At 34.1% G+C, this 12,023-nt stretch overlaps 1 protein-coding gene across 1 annotated transcript; it reads left to right on the top strand.

Moving 5' to 3' along the window:
- Window positions 1-3,008: 3,008 nt before the first annotated feature.
- LOC136218039 (2-alkenal reductase (NADP(+)-dependent)-like) lies at window positions 3,009-4,934 on the top strand. The gene is made up of 5 exons (XM_066004763.1): window positions 3,009-3,287; window positions 3,470-3,647; window positions 3,862-4,028; window positions 4,097-4,179; window positions 4,262-4,934. The coding sequence occupies exons 1-5, from the start codon at window positions 3,057-3,059 to the stop codon at window positions 4,638-4,640; spliced, it is 1,038 nt and encodes a 345-aa protein (XP_065860835.1). The 5' UTR covers window positions 3,009-3,056; the 3' UTR covers window positions 4,641-4,934.
- Window positions 4,935-12,023: the final 7,089 nt, after the last annotated feature.

Raw genomic sequence — 12,023 nt, 5'->3', positions numbered from 1 at the left:
TCTTTTGTAGTTTTCTTTTCATTAATTTTTCTCAGTTTCCCTATTTTTATGCATAGTACGTTAATTTACTAGAGGGAATTGGACCAGGGTTGGGCTATAATTTTGTCTGCAGCTAGGAAATTTGAGCCCATTGGCCCGGCAACTTTCTTAGAAAATTACTTAAAATCGCCATATTTTCTAGGGAAATTTACAAGAAAATTCAAGTTTTAAAATTTATCTACAATTTTGTCAATCAATATTTTGAATTCTATCAAGCCAAAAATAGCATGGCAGTTGAAAGAAAATGGATCTTCCGCCTGCATTTCACCAATTAATTATTTAAAAGATTACTTGACATTTATAAAATAAATTTTAATGTTTTTGATATTTTAAGAATTAAATTATTCATATGGATAAAACAATAATACTATTATCAGTTATGATTTTTACGTAAAGAACCCTATTTTCTACTCGCTATTTCCACAATAGATATATGACTTACATAAAAGTTAACAATTCCTTAAATTATTCAAACTTGTCATGCCTAGAAAAAATTGCTCTGTCAAATTCATTGAAAATCAGTATTAGAAAATGATGAATTCATAGACTTTTTTACTCGATTTTAATTACAAACTAATATATAAAAAAATGAATTTCTGATATATTTATTAAACTTCAAAGGGTTATTTAACTATAAAATAAATTTGAAACTTATCTTTTAATGTAATTTTCTCTATTTACTACTCGTGAAGTTTATGAATCGTGACGTTTCCATCCTACTTGTTGGGCCTAATGGGCCGTAAGCCCATTTACCACATTAGTGATCCATTGTATTTGTTTAGATTATCTTATGGGCATCTTCAACTTTACACATATTTAGTTAGCCTCATGAATTTACTTAAATATCTTAAATCTATGTGGCAACAAAATACATCATTGTATCTTTATTGGAATATTTTTTTTGGAATACTTCTAACAAATCTTATTTCTTAAAAGTACATGGATAACATGTTAATGCTTCGATTTTTTTATAATAGAGATAAGATATAAAAATACTTTTAACGTTTACACTTAAGAGCAATTTTACATCTAACATCTAAAATGATACAATTTTATCATCAACATTGGTAGTTAAAAATAATTTTACTCCTAATGTTGACAAGTTTGATTGATTCAAGAAATTATTTATCAAATTGTTTTCTCAATCATGAATTTTGTCATATACATTTTACATGTGTATCATTTTATTACCCAGTAGTATCACAAACATATGATTAAACGTGAAAAATGAAAAAGAAAATTAAAAAATATATATACTGTAATTTGTACGAGTTGGATAAAAAAAATTCAACTATTTCACCAAATTTAAAAATATTAATCTCCAAGTCTTACGTGTGATTGGAACTGCCTGAAATTGATCCAACTTAACATTCTGACTAAAATTGCTTTTTTCTGCCAACGCTATGAGTAAAATTGCATCATTTTAAACGTTAAGAGTAAAATTACTCATACTTATTAAACGTTAGAGATATTTTTACACTTTATCCTTTTATAATATAGTGGTTTTATTTTTACAAAGAGGGCACGTGGTTTATTCCATTAAAAAAATGAATTAGACTAATGACTTTAGTTTTTGATAATGTGACATAGATATTGATAATCTATCATATTAATTTATTGACTTTGTTGACATGGCACAATGCATGTTAACTTTTTCCTAACGTGACATTTACCTTGATGATGTGGGATATTAACTAAATGATGTATTAAACCGTGCTAGTCAAATTACTTATTTTTCTCTGTCTAACAGGTCCTCTCTTGCTTTTCTGTTTGATGTTTCTTTTGCATTTTTAGCTGAGTTGAAGGCTGCAATTCATGTCATTCATACAACTTTTGATAAGAGTTGGCGTCACCTATAGTTAGAGAGTGACTCGACCTATGTGGTTCAGTTGTTGCGTAGTAAGTCGTATAGTGTCCCTTGGGTGTTTTGACAGAGTTTGATTGATTGTTTGTCAAAAATTAATTCAATACAATTTGTCATTTCTCACATTTATCGCGAAGGAAATGCGGTTGCTAATTCTCTTGCCTCTTTAGGTCGTATGGTTGATAGTTTACATTGGTGGGATTTGATTCCAGATTTTTGTTGTTCGACTTTTTTACATGATCTTGAGGGACGTGGTTTTTACCGCTTCTCTTGACATGGTTTTGTTTTGAGCTTTTGTATTTGGTTCTTTGTAAATTTTCTTTGCTATTTTAATAATATTGGTTCGGATTTGCTGTGATTTTCAGAGGTGCCAACATAGCTGGGATGTCTGATTTTTGCGCTTTCTCGTTAACCAGCCTTTAATAAAAAAAAACACGTCCTCTCTTAAGAAAAGCACATTTCTCTATTTACAAAATCATAAAATCATATTTTTAAAAAAAAAATCATAAAGTCATAATAGTTTTATTTAAAAAAATTCTTACACAAAACATGGATAGATAATTTATTAATTGTTATATTTTTACCTAACACACTATTTAGTCTTAAATTTTTATTTCAACCGGACACACGTTAGTATTTCAAATATTTAAATTAATAAAAAATTAAATAAGTACCGTATAATATATAATTAAATTACAAGGGCGGAAAATTATTTAATTTTCTTATAACTGTATGTACTTCAATGTCATTCGCTACGTTTCACCTAGTAGATTGAAGCTTATTAAAATGATATGGTTGAGATTAAAATCATCGTAAGGTTTAGATTAACACCTACTATATCTAATGGTGACCGAATAAATTCACATGGTCAGTGACTGATTAGTTAAAAATTACCAGTCCCTAACATTCTAGAATCATCAATTGAGATTCCTAAATCGGTAAATCCTCACAACGAAAAGGCTCGTAAAATCTAATGTCGACATGATAGAAGCTGCAATTCTTCACATTTGTATTACCGCTGGCTCTTGCTGCAATCCAATTTGACCACTGCTTCTCCGTTCCCACTTGACCAGCACCAAGCCAAGCCCATTATATAAACTATCCTTTGCCTCTTCCAAAAACAAACAACTGATTAGCTAACAATCAATACACCATGGCCGACGAAGTGAGAAACCAGCAGGTTCTATTGAAAAACTATGTCAATGGATTTCCCAAAGAGTCCGACATGGAAATAGTAACCTCTTCTGTTAAGCTCAAGATCCCTGAATCTACTAAAGATGCTGTCTTGGTCAGGAATCTTTACTTGTCTTGTGATCCTTACATGCGTTCTTTCATGAATTCTCATAATAATTCTTCCCTGTTTCCTTCATACCAACCAGGAAAGGTTAGTTTATGCTTTGCTGGATTCATGATCTTGATCTTAATTCATTTATCTCATTTCTTGCTCTGCTTATGTTATTACTATCCATTCACTGACCAAACAAAATAATGAATTCAATTTCATTTAATCCTGTGATTAATTGACAAATTAATCAAATTTAGATTTGAATGTTCTGAATTATGCAGCCTATTAGAGGATTTGGTGTGGTAAAAATTGTGGAATCTACACATCCAAATTACAAGAAAGGAGATCTGGGATGGGGTTTTACAGAGTGGGAAGAGTACACTCTCATTCTATCACCAGAGCTTCTAATCAAAATAGACCATACTGATTTGCCTCTTTCCTACTACACTGGAATTCTAGGTCTGCTTTTTTTCCCCCTTTACGCTTCTGGAAAACTGGATACGTTTTGAATTTCCAAAAATAGCTTGAGTATCATGAATTAAGATCCATTCTGCTGTCATATGTTTATATAGTTTTGTAGTTTCTTTGTTATAAGTAAATGATTCAAACTAATTTCAAATCCATCGCCTTTTTTAGTTTCCAATACAGTAAGTTGTTGTATAATTTGTTGTAGGCATGCCTGGAATGACTGCATATGGTGGATTCTATGAAGTATGTAATCCAAAGGCAGGAGAAAAAGTGTATGTTTCAGCAGCAGCAGGTGCAGTGGGTCAGCTTGTTGGCCAATTCGCTAAATTGATGGGCTGCTATGTTGTTGGAAGTGCTGGATCTCAACAAAAGGTACTTACTTTAATTAATTGTTAATTCATCCTTCTAAATGAATCTCAATTCATTTTAGTTTTGTTCAGGTAGATTTATTGAAGAACAAATTTGGATTTGATGAAGCATTCAATTACAAAGAAGAACCTGACTTGAATGTTGCTTTGAAAAGGTCTCTATCATAGTATTATCATATTATTCCATTCGTATGCAAATCCTAAAAGTATGTGCTGAAATTGAAATGTATGTTACAGATACTTCCCAGAAGGAATAGACATATATTTTGAAAATGTTGGGGGAAAAATGTTAGATGCAGTGCTTCTCAACATGAGAACGCGTGGACGCATTGCTGTGTGCGGGATGATCTCTCAGTACAATGTTACCCAACCTGAAGGTATATATAACTTGACCAGCATAATATATAAATTGGTTCGGATGCAAGGATTTGTAGCCTCTGACTATTATTCAGAGTATGCAAAATTCATGGATATTGTAGTGCCCTACTTAAAAGAAGGAAAGATAGAATATGTGGAAGACATTGTGGAAGGTTTGGAGAAGGGGCCTGCTGCTCTTGTAGGTTTGTTCACTGGTCAAAATGTCGGAAAACAAGTGGTTCTAGTTTCCCACGAATAATCCGCAGCCTACCTCAAATATTCGGGATTTTACCCGTACCGGATCCTCCAATGACAGCTTATTCAATTGTTAATATGTGTTTCTTATATTATCATTTAGGACAGTCTCAACCATTGAATAGAAGATCCTTGTGTCCGATCTTTTCAATAAAATTCCCTGGAATTCTCTTGGTATGTGATAACGGGAGAAAACTTAGAATAGACCTACACAAACAAATGAATAATGGACATATAAATTCTCTTGATCCCTGTACGATAATGTTATATATATATTCAGGTTTTCCCTTTGTTTTGACATCATCTTAAAAGATTTAGGACATGTTCGGCTCGGTTGATGCTCATATTGTTAAATGATTGTTGTTGCTGTGATTAATTACAAGTGATAGAATATAATCAATGTTATTTTTAATATGTGAAAGGCCTGATATGTAAAAAAAAAAAAAAAAAACTTACATCTTGTAAAGCTATGAACATTTTACAAAAAAAACCACAATCCGAGTGGTAAAAGCTCATCCTTTCTTAACCAAAGATCCAGGTTCGATCCTCGCTTTGGTAAAAGCTATGAATAGTCACTGCTGTCGGCGATGAAAACACTTACGTTGCAAAGTTTTGCAACGTTATATTTTCATAGGCTTACTAAGAAAACCGCTTCCTTTTTTTAATTAAAAATTAAAATCAGTTTTATTTATAATTCATCCAATAATTCCCGCTAAATAGAATTAGAAGTCACATAAATAAAATTAGAGGTCATAAAATTAGAAGACTTGCTAATGATATGTTGTAGCACGTAAGATAAGATCAATGATGCCCTTCCAACATCCGTGAGGCAACATGTCCTAAAAAACTAGGAATCACGGAACCATCATTGAGGCTACCGTCCACCGGTCCTGAAACAATCCAGCTACGGTCCTCAGTAGCTTTGGACCGTTTTCTGGTCCTGAAATAAATAATACTAAATTTTAAATAATAATAAACTATAAACAATACTAAATTTAAAATAATATTATACTATTGATGTAACCCTAGTACACGTAACCCATTATCTATCGGAGTAACTGCACACACATTCAATATTGTATCTTCCTAATAACCCACAAGTAACATCCTCCTCAATGGATATAAATAATCCTTCAGTTAATGAGGGATGGGTTGGATTTTGAGCAAAAGAATCAATACTATATTTATTGTATCTGACTTAGGCATCGGAGCGTTTCTGGAAAAATTACTTCCCACACGGTAACTGGTACGGTGCTCTGGAATATCTACCGTCATCGCTGGAATATCTATCGTCATTGCCTAATCGGAAGGACCGCCTTCCCTCAGAAGATCAACATACCTTTTGACGATCCTTTTTCCTTTTAACAAATTAACTGTTCAGCTTAGGCTACAACAGTTGGCGCCGTCTGTGGGAAACTGATCAAAAAGCCATTCGTTCTACGTCATTTTCTTTTCGTAGTCAAAAGGGATGCCTCCCAATAGATCTCAAGTTCCACCTTCTCAAGCATCCCACATTCCAGACAAACACGATGCACACCCAACCAATGAAGAAGAACGTGTTGAACACGTTGAAGACCAACACGGGCCATCAAGAACTAATTCGCCCACTGTTCCCTTGGCGGACTATGAAGCGTTGAAGAAAACTTTGAGGAAAACAATAATCAATTCCAAGAGTTAATGCTTTTTTGTTCAAGAAGAGATGCGGAACAAAGAATTTCAAAACAAGGAAAAGCGTCCTGAAGTTGAGTTATCACGCGATGAAATCTCAGAGCCACACGAGAGAAGAAAACATAAGGGAAACAACATAAAAATCCATGAAGTCGTGGAAAGTTCTTGTAAAGGAAATTCGAAGGCACATGAGAAGGTTGGAGAAGAATCCATGTTCAGCGCAAAAGAAACTGTAGATCTCAAGAAAATGATCGAAGAGGTATTGGAACAGAAGAAGTTGGTTCCAAAACAATGAAGAGCAAGCAACACGAAAGGTTCCTTTCTCAGGGGAAATCATGAATAAACCTCTTCCTTGAAAATTCAAGATGCCACAACTGGTTACTTATTCTGGAAAGGGTGATCCCTACGATGCTGTAATGTTATTACATGGATGGGAAGACGCTATAATGTGTCGAGCTTTCTCCCTCAGTTTGTCGGATCATGCTCGCACTGTTGGGGTTTAGTGTCCTATAGACAATTGTTCTAGGATATAAACTTAATGTAAATGAAGTGTTCTTTACATCATTTGTTTTAATAAGATATGGTTTCATAACTATATAAAGGCAACCTCTTTTAAGAACTAAATAAGTCTAATAAAAGAAAATCCCTAAGTTTGTTTAAAGTGATTATAAAGTGTTCATACAATCATGAAGTGAGACAAAACTTTATAATAAACTAATAAACTTAAAACCACCCCAAGTCAAGTAATATGTTTAGAAATAGTATTGGCATATCACTGTTGAGACTTGCATGTAACAATGTCTTCTGTCGAGACAGAGAGCTGATCTCACAAGCTTCAAATATGCAGATATCTGGACAGTTACATGGATCCAATGAAAGGGAGTTCATTAGGATTGGGGACCCGACTTGAGATAACAGGATGGGTAGATTTATCCTTGTCACTTGTTCATCTAATTGGTATTAATAGGTATAAGTAATCCTCAGACTCAAAGGAATGTTAATTAGTGATTCTGGATTATGGAATGTGATGCTTTGATCCTGTTGTAACACGATCCATAACAGAGATGACTCTGGGGTGTGAACGGCAGACGTTGGGTATCACAGGAAGTAATTGCAGGATAGTTATACATTGGATTGAGAATTTGTCACTCCCGATAAATGGGAGATACGTCCAAGGATCGCTTGTGAAAGACTTGACTCTAAATCCTTGCAAGGTGATAGCTTAAGACTTGAAATACATATTTCACTTAACCTATCTAATTGGAGTCAACTCGGCTTGTACAAGTAAAATGAATGTCTCGCTATATGTGACTTGACATTGCCCATAGTCATAAGATTCAGTTCAAGGATGTAGTTGATAAAGGATCGAATTATACTGTAACTAATACGGAAAGGTCAACGACAGAATCAACCTGTCTTCTTATAGCTCTAGGGGAATGTTTCGGATTTGCTAATCACATTTCGCGTACTCATTCCGTTATGCAAAGATTAAATATAATTCTGAGAAAATTAATTTAATAGTTGCATACGGCTAGAAGCAATAAGAACCTAATGGGTCACACATAAGACTTGGAGCCCAAAAGAGAAACAGATGTTAATTAATTGACGGAAGCCCAACTGAGTCCACTAAGGCCTAGTAAGTAAGGGGGGCGATTTTTATGTATAAAATACATAAAGAAATTAATTTGATTTTAAGCAATCCTAATTAGATTATGATTATGAATTAAATTAATTAAAGGATAAATAAGTTAGGAGGTTTAATGAGATTAAATTGCTCCTATTATTATCCTAAAAGGTTATTATTATTATCTTTACATTTAGATATAATTATAGATAATAAATAAGAATTATATTCCGAATTAAATTCTTATTCAGTAACCTAATTCTATCTAACTAGGGTTTAGATACAAGAGAATATATATACCCCCTATATATGTGAATTTCGGCCAACACAGTGTCTACCGCAGAGAAGAATTTCGACCCCCTTGTTGAGGATGAGATTATTCACCGCTTCCTTCCGTTTCAATTGATTATCAATCTCTTTTTCTATTCCTTGATCTTGTGTTGATTAATTAGAGGCAATCTATTCTTGATTGCTTTCATACGGTTGAATTCTAACTTGGTTTTGAATTGTGTTTTTGTCTTGTGCTTGGAAACTCGAAGTAAGAGTTGTGGGCACTTCGATTGCAACGGTAGATAGAACATCAAAAGGTATTTCCTTCTATCCCTCTTTATATGAAATAATGATTAACAGATCTTGGGTTAATTGAAAAAGGTTAAAATTTTTATATTTCCGCTGCCAAACGTTTGCCTATTTTCCTTCACGCACCTGGTTCAACAGCTTAAAGGAAGGCTCCATCTCCAATTTTGATCAATTGAGTAGCATTCACAAGTGCATTCATCATCAACACCAAGAGGAAAAAAGACGCAACTTATCTCCTTACTATAAAACAAGATGAAAGAGAAAGTCTGAAAGACTATGTTGAAAGATTATGTGCTGCAACTTTGGAAATTCGTGATCTCCAAGTTGGAATGGCAGTTGCAGGGGTACTTCAAAGAACAAGATCGCGAGATCTCCAAAAGTCTCTCTCTTATGATCAGCCTTCAACCTTGGGAGATTTATTCAGTCGAGCTAATCAATTCATCATGTTGGAAGATGTGATGAGGAATATAGCGGGGAGAGGAAATCAAGATAAGAAAAGGAAAGAAAGAGATGAGGTTGATGATGGAAAAAAGGGGAATAGAAGAAGAAATGAATCAAGACATATCCCTAAATCAAGATACAAGAGTTTCACGCCTTTACTCCAACCTCGTTCTAACATCCTAGCATCTATTTAGAAATCAGGGCTTCTTACATTCCCTCCCAAGGCCGACAGAGTGATGGGGAAGTTTACAGACACCTATTGTCGGTTCCTCGAATCTGATTAATTAACTATAGGTTGATTAAGTGGTTTATTTTCTGTTTTTCTTATTAAACCGGTGTGAAATATTTTTTTAGATGACTACTCTAAAAAAATAAAATTTCAGTTTCGAGTATGAAATTACCCTGAAGAAAATCGGCGCCCCTATTGAGTCGAGATCGAATCGGAATAAAAATTTCACAACAATTCGAAGAACATGTTCGGAAAGCAGAAAATCGGTGCACTCGAGAAAGATCGGGTGCGTGACTGATGTGCCGTGGAAGTGACAAAAGAAGTCTCATGTTGACGTCTTTAAATAGTAGAGGTATTTCGTATATCCTAAACAGAATATGATTCTGATATCCTATTATTATTCTAATTTATTTCAGATATCCTAAACAGAATAGGATTCTGATATCCTATTATTATTCTAATTTATTTCATATATCCTAAACAGAATAGGATTCTGATAGCCTATTATTATTCTAATTTATTTTATATATCCTAAACAGAATAGGATTCTGATACCTACTTGTTCTATTTTATTGAGATTAGAAGGCTTATCCTTATTAAAATAAACATGCTCGGTGTTAGGAGTGGGCGAGTTGGGCTAATGTAATGGGGGGATTGTTGTAATAATAGTTGTAATAATAAGCGTTGTAATAGGGAGAGTGAGAGTGACTATGTAATGGGACAAAGAGTGGGGGAGTGTGCCAAGTCACTTGGGTCAGTGGTGTATGGAGCGTTGTAATGTCGACTAGAAAAGGGTCCCGAGTTGGTATAAGAAACACTATAGGGGGAGGGACTATTCTCCCCGGGACTTGACACTAGGATTAGCCAAAGATATCCTCGTCTAGACGTGGATTGTCTGTGTATTGTTACTATGATGCTTGTCCTTTTTATCTAATTGATATCTGGCTTGTCCATAACCCGTAATGTGCCTATTGCAGATATTGTAAGGTGTGACTCTTGGCTGGCTTAGCTTTTGGGGGAAGAAGCAAGTGTCACACGGTGTTAAGTAGTTGGCCCCGTGACACTCGGCATTATCCCGTAAAAATAAAAAAGTAAGCGACCTGATAAAATCGGTAACCCCGACAGGATAATACGTGCAACCCCTTTTTAAGCTTTTTTCCAAAATTTTCCCCTTTTTCTTTATTTATTTCGTTTATATTTACATTTTATTAATTTCTATACAAAATTTGTAACCCCGACAGGATAATACGTGCAACCGTCCTAAAGAGGAATACGGCTAGAGGAAAAATGTTGAAGGTTTATGCAGAGCATAATTTAACCATTTTCAGTTGATTAGGGAAAACTCTTTCTCACTCTTATTTTTGAGAAAATTCCAAAATAACAATGGAGAGCAATTGATATATCTCTAGTACACGTAACTCATTATCTAACGGAGTAACTACATCCACATTCAATACTGTATCTTCCTGATAACCCACAAGTAACTTCCTCCTCAATGGATATAAATAATCCTTCAGTTGATGAGCGAGGGGTTGAATTTTGAGTCAATACTATATTTATTATATCTGACTTAGACATCAGAGCATTTGTGGGAAAATTGCTTCCCACATTGTAACAGGTACGGTGCTCTGGAATATCTACCGTCATCGCATACCGTCGTCATCGGAATATCTACCGTCATTGCCTGATCGGAAAGATCAACGGACCTTTTGACGATCCTTTTTCCTCTTAACAAATTAACTGTTCAGCTTAGACTACAACAACTATGAATAACACTAAATTATAAATAATATTAAACTATAAATAATACTCAATTTTAAATAATATTATACTATAAATAATACTAAATTTTAAATAATACTAAACTATAAATAATACTAAATTTTAAATAATACTAAATTTTAAATAATATTATACTATAAATAATACTAAATTTTAAATAATATTAAACTATAAATAATACCTGCACTAGCAAATCGACCACCCCTGCGCTGTCTACTCGAGCCCTGGATCGACTGCACATCATCATCATCATCATCATCATCAGATCCCTGTCGTCGCTGCGCATCGGCTAACTCCTGAAAATAGTCATCGACAACGTCAAGACCAGGATCTCGGTCTCCTGAATCATCCGCCTCCTCTTCCTCCAACTCGGGCTGATCCAACACAGGCTGATCTATTTGAGCCGCCCGCAACTGCTGCGTCTCAGCCGGTCTCCGTCTACGGTCTGATATATCAACACCACGTGCTCTCGTATGACGTGGTGTATCCTCGACATCCATATCTAGTTGCATCGCTGCTGACGGGATAGATTTCCCAGCTACACTCTCCCTCTTCCTCTACACGTATTGACCACATTATTTAACATAAATTAACAAAATAAAAATTTAACTAAAATCAACAAACTAAAATTAACATAATAAAAATTTAATTAAACTAAATTAAACAAAATAAAAATTTAACTAAAATTAGCAAAATAAAAATTTAGTTAAACTAAATTAAACAAACTAAAATTAACAAAATAAAAATTATACTAAAATTAATAAAATAAAAATAACAAAATTTAACTAAATTAAATTAACCAAAAATAAATAAATAAATAAAACGGATTTCGTCACACGGGCGTATGAGCATCACCACAGGTGACGGCGAACATCACCCCGTCACATGTGGTGAGGCACACAGCTATCTGTTGGGCTTATGGAGACTAATATATATAGGCCCAACTGAAGCGATTAGGGTTTCAGACGGTTAGGGTTTCAGGAGTATAAATGTAACCTCTTTCTCTGTAATACGTATCTCATTCATTATAGTAAATATCCTGGCTTGGTAGTGCCCCCAGACGT

This window comes from Euphorbia lathyris, chromosome 2 (genome assembly GCF_963576675.1).
Source record: "Euphorbia lathyris chromosome 2, ddEupLath1.1, whole genome shotgun sequence".
Classification (NCBI taxonomy): Eukaryota; Viridiplantae; Streptophyta; class Magnoliopsida; order Malpighiales; family Euphorbiaceae; genus Euphorbia; species Euphorbia lathyris.
This window is presented reverse-complemented; position numbering and strand designations above follow the sequence as displayed.

Coding starts and splice junctions, on each gene's coding strand:
- LOC136218039 (XM_066004763.1), top strand. CDS start 3,057: ATGGCCGACGAAGTGAGAAACCAGCAGGTTCTATTGAAAAACTATGTC. Junction 3,648..3,861: donor CTACTACACTGGAATTCTAG/GTCTGCTTTTTT, acceptor AATTTGTTGTAG/GCATGCCTGGAATGACTGCA. Junction 4,029..4,096: donor GTGCTGGATCTCAACAAAAG/GTACTTACTTTA, acceptor AGTTTTGTTCAG/GTAGATTTATTGAAGAACAA.